The sequence below is a fragment of the Herpailurus yagouaroundi genome, unplaced genomic scaffold (genome assembly GCF_014898765.1).
Source record: "Herpailurus yagouaroundi ecotype Mexico unplaced genomic scaffold, PumYag 183, whole genome shotgun sequence".
Classification (NCBI taxonomy): Eukaryota; Metazoa; Chordata; class Mammalia; order Carnivora; family Felidae; genus Herpailurus; species Herpailurus yagouaroundi.
The window spans coordinates 5,730,359-5,743,978 of NW_024412414.1; the positions used below are offsets into that span (position 1 = coordinate 5,730,359).

Sequence of the window (13,620 nt, forward strand, 5' to 3'; positions counted from 1 at the left end):
TCTAACTGATCTTACTCCTGCATAATCTTTTCTTTTTCTCCTGCTCTGCTGCCTGTTTATTTTTTGTTATCAGAGGAAGAAGAAATGCTCGAACCAGGAACCAGGTATTTACTAGAAAGGTCCGTTAGCTCCATTCAACTGAATGGAACCTGTCTTTAGTATTGACCTCTAGAGCAGGGCTCACCATGCCTATTGCCAAAGGGTCCGTTTTTCTATCCTCTCCCTGACCGTAGTTAATCAAGGTGTGAATTCACAGGTGGGGTGTGGAGGAACCCCAAAGGCATTGAAATCTGTGGGTGTTTTCTGTCCCTTTACGAGAGCATGTTACATATGCCTTATTGTTTCCTCACCTGAGGAAGCTAGTGATTTAATTTGGCCTCTTTTAAAGACAGTTTAAAAATGTCTTTATGTTCTTTAAGTGACCCAAAATAACAGAGAGATCAACCAATCATGGAATCCAAGAGAAAACTACCCCTTGCCCAGCTCTTTGTGGCCATGGGCCCATCTAGGAAGATGTAATCGGAAGTAGATTCACCACCTCCCCCATAGACGTGTATATTTAGAGCTGTGTCTTATACAGCCTTTTTGACTAAGGTTGGCCATTCAATGGTCAATGGCTGACATTAGCTGTTTCCAGAACTTTTCCTCGTAACATGTTTATTGTTAAACAAAGCATCTGCCTGGATGTTTAGATTGTAACCTCAGGAGTAGACCTGGCCTTCCTTTCTCAGAGCTCAAAAGGACCCTTGGGGCCATCCTTACCTCCCATAGTGTGTTCTTCTTAATTCAAGCATTAGATACTGCCATGCTAGAAGGAGGCCTTTGAATCCTGCCTTTTTGTGCTCGAGCACTGGGAGGATAAGGGTTGAGTGGGGCAAAGTGGAGTGAAGGCAGAGCTCGCTTCAAGAGCAAACTCCAACCCTATCTGTCGGGTGGGTTCCCTCCCCTTCCCCGATGTGCCTGTCAACCCCCTGAGTCCTGATTTCTTCCCAGCTGAGTAAGAAGACAGAGCATTTCTTTAAAATTATCATAGCTATGTCTTTTCTGCACATAACTGGAGATTTTCTATTTTAACTGTTTGTGGAGACTTTAGGATTAGCAGTTCCTTGCTTATTTTCCTACTAATCCGATGGTACTAATATTCTGGCTTGAGTTTATAATCTGTGTCTGCATTGTCGTTTTTCCTCTGCCGGCTGCCATGCCCAGTACAACTCACAATTTCTTTTTTTTTCTTAAGGATTCAGGACAAGCTATACCACTTGTAGTCGAGAGCTGCATCCGGTACATCAATTTATATGGTAAGCTCGGTCTTGGGGCAGTGTTCTCAGCCCTCTCCAGAACAGGTGCTGGGCTGTTGTCAGAGGAAATGAGACGCTAATTCATCTTGGAAGGCTTCCTGTTACTTCCCTGCTTCCTAGAGAGAAAATGCTTCTTGGCACAGCTGCTGTGCTGAGTGCCCTTCTGAGCCTCATATGTCTGGGGACAGAAGGTGGTGGTGAGAACACCCAGGATCTAGGAGAACGGAGGGTCAGGGAAGGCATGGGTAGGAGGATCATGTCAGTTCCTTCCCCTCTCCTGCCCCGCGTCAGAGCTCTGTGCTCTGAGCACTGAACGTAGCCAACCAATGAGTTAGCAGTTTGATTGCAGTAAGCTCCATAAAGGAAATACAGGGTCTGGGATTTGCTGACCGTGGTATCCCCTGTGCCTCTTTGCACCTCCATCTATTCGTTCATTCACCTCTCGAAAACTGTATTTTCAGAGTGCGGAGCAGGCACTGTTCTGACAATGGGGAGGAATACAGGCATTGAATGCCTAAGACAGGGGAGGTGCGGACCTTAGGTAGCTTATGTTACCAATTAAAAGGGCAAGGAAATAAGTAGATAAATAATACAATTTCAGGTAGTGGCAATGCCTAGAGACTAATTAAAAGGGGATATAGAATGGCTGGAGGGCAGCAGGGCTGCTTTGGCGAAGGAGGTAAGGAGAAACATGTCTGAGGGGATGATATTTGAGTACAAGAAGCCAGCCATGCAATCTCCAGTGGAGAGCGTGGCAAGTATAAAGGTCTCGTGTAAGAAGGAAGACAAGTGTGACTGAATAGGAAGGAGCTAGGAGGATGGGATAAAAGACACAGGCGGTAGAAATTTGATATTGGCTAAGGAAAGACATAAACCAGCTTTTATTGAGCATGTACTATGTACAGACCAAACTTGGTTTAAAGCCTGCCTTTAAGAGGTAAACACTTTCCTAAATTATAATGCAAAGAGTTGTTTTATATAGAAAAACTGAATGTGAGGGAAAAGATCACAGTCACCCCATTACTTCCCACCTAAGACGAGAGAGGCCCCTTTAATCCCTTCAATTCCATAGATGACTGTTCAGTCCTATTATAATCCTATGTCATTACTATTATGTCAGGTATCAGGGTCTCCTCTTTGTTATAGCCTTATAGAAACACATTAAAGAAAAGAGACTGTTTTTCTTTAATGATGTAATGTTCCCCAAACTCGTTGATCCCAGGCCAGCATGTACTCTCGACTCTAGCTTTTCTGAAAGGAAGAAGATGTCTCTGCCGGTGGGGGGTGGGAATGGTTGAGTGAGTGATACTGATCATTCCTGTTCAAAATCTCTGTGGCTGTTACACTGAAATGGCGGCTGTAAACTCAGGCCAAGCTACTTGATCCCAGTGTACCAGATGAACTTGGTAGGCAAAGTGTCTGTTGGCTAAATTGGAAGTTACTCACTGGTCCTGGGTTGATATAAACGTCTTGTGGCCTTTTCCTTCAAGCCCTGATAAGAGATAACATATGAAGCAAGATGCCTCAGAGTATTTTGGCCGGCTGAAGTTCATTGCAAAGTCCCCTTTTGGGCTTCTGCCAGGAGATCTTTATTGGGAATGACTCTTGAAAAAGAATGGTGGGAGAAAGAGACAAGCAATGGAAGGATCATCAATGTTCCCAAGTGGTCTGATGAGCCCAAGGCATCATGGCATTTTGTGTTTATTTGTTCCTTTCTTTTAGGACTCCAGCAGCAAGGGATCTTCCGAGTGCCAGGATCTCAGGTTGAAGTCAACGACATAAAAAATTCTTTTGAAAGGGGTAGGTATCCATCTCAAGCTTGTGTCCATAGGAGGCCAGGATGGGTGTTGTACGTCTTAGAGCAGCAGTGTGCCGGGGCTGGCTCGTATCAACATTTCTTTCCAAGTTTGCACTGAGTGCCTTCACCTTGGTGGCTTGAAATCGGCCAAGGCAGGAGTATTTACACCACAGAAATTGGCAAAGATCAGATCCTTCCTTTGTCTTTTTCCCTTCAAAGAGTTAACTGTTAAACCTTTACCAGCACATGAGTGACTTTCTCTAGTGACTGTACGGTAGTTGTTGGGAAAGAGGGTCTAGTAAAGCACTCGAAATCATGATAGGAGTCTGTGAAGGCTGCTGTGTTTTAGAAAATACAGCATATTTGGAAGAATACAGATAACACCGAGTGGCTTTTAGAATACGCTAGTGCTTAGGTTTTATTAAATTAAATTAAATTACATTTATTTTTTATTTTTTAATTTACATCCAAGTTAGTTAGCAGATAGTGCAATAATGATTTCAAGAGTAGAATCCAGGGATTCATCCCCTACGTGTAACACCCCGTGCTCATCCCAACAAGTGTCCTCTTTAATGCCCCTTACACATTTACACATCCCCCACCCACAATCCCTCCAGCAACCCTCAGTTTGTTGTCTATATTTAAGAGTCTCTTCTGTTTTGTCCCCCTCCCTGTTTTTATGTTATTTTTGCTTCCCTTCCCTTATGTTCATCTGTTTTGTCTCTTAAATTCCTCATATGAGTGAAGTCATATGGTATTTGTCTTTCTCTGACTAATTTCACTTAGCATAATACATTCTGGTTCCGTCCACGTTGTAAATGGCAAGATTTCATTCTTTTTGATTGCCGAGTAATACTCCCTTGTGTGTGTATGTGTGTGTATATATATACATATATATGTGTATATATGTATATATATATACACACATATATATATGTGTGTATATATATATACATATATATATACTACAATGTGTGTGCGTATATATATACACACACTACAATGTATATATATATATATATATATATATATATATATATATATATACCACATCTTCTTTATCCATTCATCCATCTATGGACACTTGGGCTCCTTCCATACTTTGGCTATTGTTGATAGTGCTGCTATAAACATGGGGGTGCATGTGTCCCTTTGAAACAGCATACCTGTATCCCTTGGAAAAATACCTGGTAGTGCAATTGCTGGGTCATAGGGTAGTCCTACTTTTAATTCTTTGAGGAACCCCCATACTGTTTTCCAGAGTGTCTGTCCCAGTTTGCATTCCCACCAACAATGCAAAAGAGATCCTCTTTCTCTGTATCCTCGCCAACATCCGTTATTGCCTGAGTTGTTAATGTTAGCCATTCTGACAGGTGTGAGGTGGTATCTCAATGTGGTTTTGATTTGTATTTCCCTGATGATGAGTGATATTGAGCATTTTTTCATGCATCTGGTCTAATGCTTAGTTTTTTATGCAGTGTTTTGGCCAAAAAAAAAAAAAAAATTGAGAACCCCAATCCCAAACCCATTTTCCTGTAGTATATCACATCCCAATTTACAAAGCACTTCCTTACCCTTTCTTTTACATAATCCTCTTACAGTCGTGGGAGGTATTCTGTTTGTCCCTGTTGGCTGTGCTCTGAGCATGCCTCTCCCTGGGCTCCAGGCCTGGAATTCTCATTACTGGGCTTCCTCTGCAGGGGCTGCCTCCTGAGCAGACTCACCCCTTCACTATCCCCCTGATTCCATCCTGAGGTTTAGCTCTAGAGTGGAAGAAGCACTCTGTCAGCCCCAAGCAGACACTGCTATAATCCCCAGCACAGACCTCTGTGGCCTTTGGCCCTCTGGCTTCACCCCGGGTTTAGAGAGCAGGATCTGGCTGGATGTAGTGCTCAGTGGCCTCCTGATGTCCCCAGGAGCTTGTTTTAGAGTCTGCTCCTGGATCATGGGCACTTAGGACCAGGAAGCCCCAGAATTCCCCTGTTCTGAGCTCAGACTCATGCATTTATTCATCCTCCCAACAACCATACATTCATTGTGCCCTACACCGGGCTAGGTAATGGACTAGGGCCTGGAAACACAACAGGAACAAAAGACAGTCATGACTAGTAGGGAGCCAGTTTAGCCAACAGACAATGGAGTAAGTAAGCATTGGATGGTATGGGATCACTTAGCCCAGCTCGGATGGGGTGGGGAGAAGGAGTAAAGCCAGAGAAGTCTTCCTGGAGAAGGAAAAGCACAAGTTGAGGCTTAAAGAGTGAGGGCCTGAAAAAGCAGGGAAAGGGCATTCCAGACTAATGGGAATAGCATATGCAAAGGCCAGAAAGCAAGAAGTATCTCCCATCAGCCTCCCTGATGGAAGTGTCCTTCATCATTCTCTGAGCTTCTCTTGACAACACTGGACAGCCCAATGCAATGTTTTGTTTCTTCACTTCCCCCAAATCCCCTACTGTCCTGTGTTCAATGTAAATCACCAGAGCCATGGTCTGAAATCTTTGCTGGTTCCATCCTCTTGGGTTCTTCCCATTACACAGAATGCCTTGAATCTCATGGGTGAGCTTCACTGCCCAGTGCCTTCACCCTGGTGACTGCCACTGCCTCAAATGTCCCTGCTTCCCTCTGTTCTGTAAATAAACTTCCTTGTAACAGGAAGCCAGGCCCTATCCCTGCCCCAAGAGCACTGCTTTCTTTCCTTCTTGAATGTGATTTTCTAAGGCCTTCTGTCACCTGCTTGGGTGCCTTGCAGGGGTGATGTGCAATTTAAGACTTCTCTCTTCTGAACAGGCCTTGGGTCGCCTCAGGCAGAGCCCCACTGGGCAGAGATCACCTGATCCAAATGTCAGCTGCAAAAATGTTTTCTGCTTCTCTTTGCCTCAAATATGCGGTCAGCTCCTGTCATTCTCTCCATCATTTCAAAATGAATCTCATTCCACAACAGCCTTGTCTTTGAGCTCCACCTGAGCCTATGGTGAACCCTGGCTTATTCTTAAAAAAAATATATAGTTCCCTGGAATGTCTCTTTTAGAAAAATCTGTTCCTGGCTTCTCTAGGCTGGCTAGTGCCCAGATTTCCCACTTACTCTTTTTTGTTTCTTCATGTTTGCCAACAAACTGCCCTGGGTTTGGCTCCTTGCCCAGCTGACTCTCAGGGTCACCTCCCATCTCTCCTGAAAATAGGAGGTACACTTCTCTGCACCACTGGCAACCAGGTGGCCAAGCCTAGGGCGGCTCAGTATTTCTCTTTGCACCCACTGCTCCATCCCACACACTCTAACTTGTGACTGAATTTTCTCTCGAAAACCAGCACATTGTATGTTTTTCCTTTCTTCCTTTTATTTGTTAAAATGTACCTCCCTCAGTCCCTGCAGGGTGCCTGTCCTTTGCCATTTGTTTAAGATTTGGGTCCTTTTCTTTCTTGGCCCCCTTCTTTCTCTCTTGGGTGAAGTTTCTGCCTGTGTTCCTTGTATGAGGCTGTTCAAAGGAGCACAGATCTGTTTTCTTTAAGATTCTGAAAAATTGCAATATGTAGGAAATTCATTCTTGGGTCATTATTCCTAAACCCACTTTCTTTTTCTTCTGACATGAGTCAGCCAGGGTTTTAGTTGAGATGGTAGTGATAATGATGGGATTTTTTAAAAATGTTTATTTATTTTTGAGAGAGAGAGAGAGAGAGGGAGAGAGACAGAGCACAAGCAGGGGAGGGGCAGAGAGAGAGGGAGACACAGAATCCTTAGGCTCTAGGCTCTGAGCTGTCAGCACAGAACCTGACGTGGGGCTTGCACCCATGAACCTTTAGATCATGACCTGAGCCAAAGTCAGACACTTAACCTACTGAGGCACCCGGGCATCCCTAATGATGTGATTTTTTGCTGTCAGCAAACCTTAAACTCATTGGTCAAGTTTTGAGATCTTTCTGTAACCTGGCAAAATGAAGAGGAAACATCCCAAAAGGCAGGAAAGCAGTTGTCCTGCCACAAAGAGAGCCACACTGGCCTCTTGTCTCTCGGGCCAGTTTTCCTGGGCAAACTCTGTTTTTCCCCCACAAACCAACCCACTGTCCCCTTTGCACGTAACTATGAGAGAGTTGCCAGTGGTCTCTCCTTATTTGGAGGGTTGGTGGGAAGGGGAGTCAATGGCCCTTTCACCCTGTGCAGATCAGGATAGGGTTTGGATTAGAGACTGAAGTCATGGCATGGAGGGTCTGACATATTTGACATCTGGCCCTTCAGAGATCTGTCTCCTGCCCCAGGGAGAGGATTGTGACCTATAGATGGCTGGGAGGGGTCATCATGTTGAGCCTCAGAACGGGCTTGGGAAGACCTGTGGCCACCGAGAACTGCCCTTGTGCAAGAAACCATCTGCAAGCTTCCTGCCGTGCCCCTGGTCTGGCAGCACGTTTCCTTAGAGCCTGTAAGCACACGCTGTGTGCACTCTGCCCTGGGTACAGCCCTGCCGTAAAGTCCCTGGCAATGCCCCGGAGACCCGGCTGAGAGTGTGCCGCAGGCAGGTCTGTTGGGTAATAATTCTCCCATCCCCAGGACATTAGCTAGCCAAGCATGAACACAGCTTTCTCTCCGACTTGCCCAGAATTTTAGCTGTAATTCTCCTCCCAGAGGAGGCCATCGTTCCCATGAACCATCCTGTTCTTCCTGAACTCTGGAATTCCAGTCATTTCTGGAACCAAAATTGACTCACCTTGTAGAAAGCCAAAGGCCTAAGCCAGGAGGAGAGAATATTTGGATGCTTCCTTTTATGGCCTTCTGGGAGGGAGAGGAAGAGCAAATTGTGTGTGTGTGTGTGTGTGTGTGTGTGTGTGTACATATGTACACGTATGTGTGTATATATAAAGTCCATGTGTTACACGTATGTGTGTATATATAAAGTCCATGTATTAATTGTGCATGACAAGGGTCGCTAACATGCAATATGGGGAAAAAAATCCATGTGCTTTTGAATCATGAGACCACAAAGGTAATATGTGGTAAATAATAGGGAAACAGCTAATTTGAACTCCTGGTTCTCCAAAGGGGCCTCAAGGGCTGTTACAGGAACAGAGGGGGCTTAGGAGGGAGGTGTGGACCTCTCCTCCCAATTCAACTAAGACAGCTTTGTTTTATTTATTTTTATTTTTTTAAGTGTATATATTTTTGAGAGAGAGAGCATGAGTGGAGGAGGGGCAGAGAGAGGGGAGGGGAGAGAGAGAATCCCAAGCAGGTTCAGCACTGTGAGTGCACAGCCCGACGGACATGGGGCTCAGTCCCACAAACCGTGAGATCATGACCTGAGCCAAAATGAAGAATCAGATGCTTCGACTGAGCCACCCAGGCACCCCTAAGACAGCTTTGTTTTATATGTTGGGCATTCAGAGAAAGTTTTTCTTGAAAAGAAAATGAAAAGGTTAGGGTTTTACTTTTTTTTTTTTTTTTTTTAACATTTATTCATCCTTGAGAGACAGAGTGTGAGCAGGGGAGGGACAGAGAGAGAGGAAGACACAGAATCTGAAGCAGGCTCCAGGCTGTCAGTACAGAGCCTGATGCGAGGCTTGAACCCTCGAACCGTGAGATCATGACCTGAGATGAAGTCGGACGCTTAACCGACCGAGCCACCCAGGTGCCCCTAGCATTCTCTTAAGGAAGGAGGGAAGGAGAGAGGAAGATAGGTCTGCAAGCAGACAGATAGGTTTGAAAACCAGGGGTAAAAGGAAGAACATCTCCCAGGCATTACGAGACCTGGGGGCTGCCAGTGTCTGTTTTGACTGTGTGAATGTGGGCAAATCGTTTTGCTTGTTGGGCTCTCAGCTCTCTTGCGGGAGATTAGTGGTGTTGGAACCCTGCCTTCCTCACTGCCATGCAGTGCTGTTGTCAGGATTAAGAGAGATCACATGTGCAAGTGCGCTTCTCACTCGAGAAGTGCTTTGTCAGTATACACAATGATTTGTTATGTTTTCTCTCTTCCTTCCCCACAAGGAATTCTCCTCTCCTCCTGTGGGGATATCGGAGAGGTTGACCTATGGAACATCAGTGTCTCTGCCACCATATACAGTCATTCAGGCTGGGCACTACACAAGGGTGCTCAGGCAAGGCAGGTGGGAGCTGAACTGTGGTTCGTGCTCTGTAAGCCACAAGACCTGGTTCAGGAAGGAAGTAGGGGGCCCTCTCTAATTTGCACTAAAGCATGTTGGGGCTAGCAGAGTCCCTGGCAGTGACATGCATTCTTTTCCTACAGAGGTGGAGTAAAGAGATCCAAGTATGAGTTTCCTGCTCTGCTCCTCACTGCTTGCCAGTCTTAGAACAGTCTGTGGGCTGTTCTGGGAGAAGGAGGAAAAGCCCGTCAGGCAGACATCTGTCAGCACCTTCAGAGAGGAGTTAGATTGCTCTGTGCTTCCTTTCATCTCCTCCCATGGAAACTCCGGGGGATCTAGCCGAGCAGCCCTTGATTAAACAAGAAAGTGCTGCCCTCCTGAAATATCATTTACCCCTGTCCAGGTGGCAAAAATTTGAAAGATTGACAGCATTCCATGGGCAGGACTGTGGAAAAGAAGCATTCTCCTGTGTTGCCACGTGGGAGTATAGGATGATGCAGCCCCAGGTGGGGGGAAATTTGTCTCTATCTAATGAAACTATGTATGTATGTACACTTAGACCCACAACCCCACTTCTAGGACCTCACCAGAGACATCTTTACAAATACCAAAACACATGCACAAGGTTATTTGTTGAAGTAATATTTGTAATAGTGAAAGATTGTCAGTCCACGGGAGATTGGTTGACCAAATTATGGTTGATCCACGAAAGAGTACTTTGCAGCCATTAAAAAAAAAGAAGAAGAACCAGGAAGATCTCTGTGCACTGATATGGAGGGATTTCTAGTGTTTATTGTGAAGCAAAGAAACAAGTGTATGTAGCAGTATTGTATACTACTTACATTTGAGGAAAAAGTGAAGGGAAATAAAAAATTCATATGTATGCTTTTTGCTTAACAGGGCAAACCAGAAACTAACGACAATGGTCAAATGTGAGGTGTGGAGGGGAGAAGGATAAGAGTAGGGCTTGTCTGCATGCAACTTTTTACCTGTTTTTGACTTTTGGACAATTTAAATGCTTTATATTTTCAAAACTGCAAATTTTTTAAAAAAGGATTTCCAAAAAAAAAAAAAACCCTAAAATTGAATATAAGTAGAAACAAGCTGTGTATCAAATTGATTATCACACAGAGAGTAACTTTTGAACATATGCTCTGGTTATACATTTTTCACAGCTTTATTGAGTTAGATACCATAAAGCTCACCCATTTTTAAAGTGCACAGTTCAGTGGTTTCTAGTATATTTACAGAGATGTGTGAACATCACCATAATCCAATATCAGAAATTTTTCATCATCCCCAAAAGGAACCTTCTACCCATTTGTAGTCACTCCCTTATCCCCTAAATCCTAGTCCACCACTGTAGGCAAACACTAATCTACCTTTTGTCTTCTGACCATATATCTTTAATGGGATACATTCTTAGAATTAAATCCACACCCCCCCCCAAAACAAAGCCCCTGAGAAGAAATCTTAAATTTAATGGTGGTGATATTACTATTAAAATTTTCTAAACTGTTACATATATTATAGAATAAGGTAGATACAATATTAATGTTATTCAGAACCAAGATTTTCACTAAGAAAAATGAAATCCAAATATAAAATACATGAAGGTAAAGAAAATCTTATATCTGAAATATGAATTAGAAATAACTATGTGAACTCATAAAAGAATTAATGTGTATTCTTGCTGTATCCACTGAAAAGGTTTAGAAGCTCTTTATAGCACTCCTGTGCCAATGAGCACACCTGGAACTTATATCCTGGTTTCTAAATACCATTCCCTACAAAAAGCAAACAGATCTCCTTGGAGCAATGTTTGATTCCAGATCTGGGTCAAGGAAAGTACAAGGTGATCCATGGACATCTTTTGTGCCAGAAAGCAAGGAAGTGCTCAGTGGAGGTCATATATAAAGAACTTTTGTCCCTGGAAAAATTGGAGACAATCTGAGCATCCCAAAGACTAGTGATGATAATGGATTATGACACGCTGAATTAGAAATGATAAAAACAATCCCTTAAAGATGCTAAATAATAACAATAAGAAGAGGAAGAGTGAGGGAGGCATGGGGAAACCTTTTCTTTATGGCAGAATGCCAGCTAATAAATGTAGAAGGAATGACAGAATTAGAAAATCACCATTTTGCAACCTAGGATACTAATTGATTTAGGCAAAAATCATCAGTGGATGTTAAAAGCATTGGGTGAAACATGTTGAGCACAATGACATGCACATACATCACTTGTTTTTTTCAAAAATAGTTTATATTCTATACTTACAAAGGGGAAAATAAACCTTTGCAGTGCAGAGATCTGGAGGCTGTCCCCTTAATCCATTGATCACACTTAGCAACACCAGTAGCAAGATGGGCTGACATTATGTGCCTCCAGATACAATAAGGTGTCTACAACATGACCCATGTACTATTGTTGCCACAAATGTTTAACTTAAGTATATTCTTGAGGAGACAATCAGAGAAATCCAAAGTGGGAGGCATTCTATAAGGCAACTGGCCTGGACTCTTCAGAAGAGGCAATATTGTAAAAAATGAACTATGATAAAAAAAATGTTGGGTTGTCTTTTATGTTCAAAAGACTAAGTTGGGGGCATCTGGGTGGCTTAGTTGGTTAAGTGACTGACTCTTGATTTTGGCTCAGGTCATGATTTCGTGGTCATGATATCAAGCCCTGTGTCCATGCTGGGAATGGAGCCTGCCTAAGATTCTCTCTCTCCTTCTCCCTCTGCCCCTCCCCTCTCTAAAAAAAGAATAAATAAATAAAATAAACATAAGACTAAGGAATCATAACAACCAAATAAATTATGGGACTATTGATCAGATCTTAGCTTTTGAAAACTATGAAAGACATGGGACAATTGAGAATGTTTGAATGTATGGAAGATGGTGTTTTGGAACTATTGTTAATTTTTTCTTAGATGTAATGATGTTATGGGGTTATGTAGGAGAATATCCTTATTGGAAGAAATGTGTTCAAGTATTTAGCAGTGATGTGCTATGATGTCTACAAAATACTGTCAAATCAATGAGCAATAATAAATACAAGACAGAAAGCAAACATGGCAAAAGATGAGTGTAAGTTAATGAGTGTGAGTGAAGGGTGATGGATGTTCAGTATTTCAGTTTTACAGTATTTCCATATATTTGAACATTTTCAAAATCAGTTACAGGGAGAGCTGCTGGGCCAGGCCATCTCTCCTGCCATCTGCACATTTCCTGTCTCTTTACCAAGCTGAATCATCATCTCCTGTTTCTTCTCAGGTGAAGACCCCCTTGTGGATGATCAAAATGAACGAGATATCAATTCAGTCGCTGGTGTTTTAAAACTGTATTTCCGAGGACTGGAAAATCCACTCTTTCCTAAGGAAAGGTTTCAAGATTTGATATCTACTATTAGTAAGTATTTCCCAGGTGGAATGGTGGAATGATCAATTCCATGGCATATCTTTATTGAAGTTGTACGATGGGCTCATCATTATGTAGGAAGGAGGGATACTGAAAGAAGCAGTATGGTCCTTGTTCTCATAGAACTTAAAACCTAGCTGTAGAGATAACAGGATGATGTATAATGGAAAATGGCATGGTACAACCCTGGGTATGAATGGCGCTTAGAAGAGAAGAGGCAGAGGAAGACTTGGTTTTGCTTTAGGAGGAGCCTACCCAGAGTATCCTGGGAAGAGTTTGAGGACACACAGACCAATGGGACCAGCAGGAGGGTGTCCCAGCCAGTGCATGGTGCAAGAGGCTGGAAGGGTAAAATAGAGCAAGAGAGGAGAGACCTTGCAAGGATCTGGAGCTTTTCCCATTGGGTAATGGGGAGCCATAGAGGATTTGGGAGTCAGGTCAGCAATATGACAGACAAGAAAAATGGTGAAAATAAGTTGACTGTGGGCTTCTTCCAATGTTACAAGCCATCAGAGTTCTCTTTCACAGGTATTTCTGTGGATGAAGGCAAGAGCCCAATCTAGAGGCCTGAAGTAAAGGCACCTTGACTATCAGATGGCCAAACCTAAGGCAACATTTTGGGAGTTTCTAAAAATAAACCTTTTAATATTATAATATGGAAATCTTAGTATTTTAGAATAAACTCTTTAATTGATTTACAGAAAACTGCCCCACACCCAGTGTTATTAGGGATGCTTCTCACAATGCTCTGAGAGATTTGCAGCCAGGAAAGGGCCACTGGGGGTTGGAGGCTTCAAGCTTCTTACCTGCCTGGTATAAAAGACCCTTCCTCTGCCCTTCTACCCTCCACACTACCTACTGCTCATCTTTCTAGGTCCACTTCAAGCTCCAAATCACCCTCAGAAATTCCAGGCCATGGGGGCGCCTGGGTGGCTCAGTCAGTTGAGCATCCAATCCTTGATTTCGGCTCAGTCGTGAGATTGAGCCGAGTTGGGCTCTGCACTGGGCATGGAGCCTG

General features: G+C 43.4%; 1 protein-coding gene across 9 annotated transcripts in view; it reads left to right on the forward strand.

Annotated features, from left to right (window-relative positions):
- SRGAP3 (SLIT-ROBO Rho GTPase activating protein 3) overlaps positions 1–13,620 on the forward strand; it is a 255,609-nt gene that overhangs the window by 213,012 nt on the left and 28,977 nt on the right. For 5 of the 9 annotated variants that reach the window (XM_040492081.1, XM_040492084.1, XM_040492088.1 and 2 more), the window contains 4 exons: positions 74–119; positions 1,238–1,298; positions 3,021–3,098; positions 12,459–12,593. In XM_040492081.1, the coding sequence (XP_040348015.1) occupies positions 74–119; positions 1,238–1,298; positions 3,021–3,098; positions 12,459–12,593 (320 nt within the window). Of the gene's footprint in view, positions 1–73; positions 120–1,237; positions 1,299–3,020; positions 3,102–12,458; positions 12,594–13,620 lie in introns of those variants that run through there. The other 4 variants (XM_040492082.1, XM_040492085.1, XM_040492083.1 and 1 more) reach the window with 3 other exon arrangements.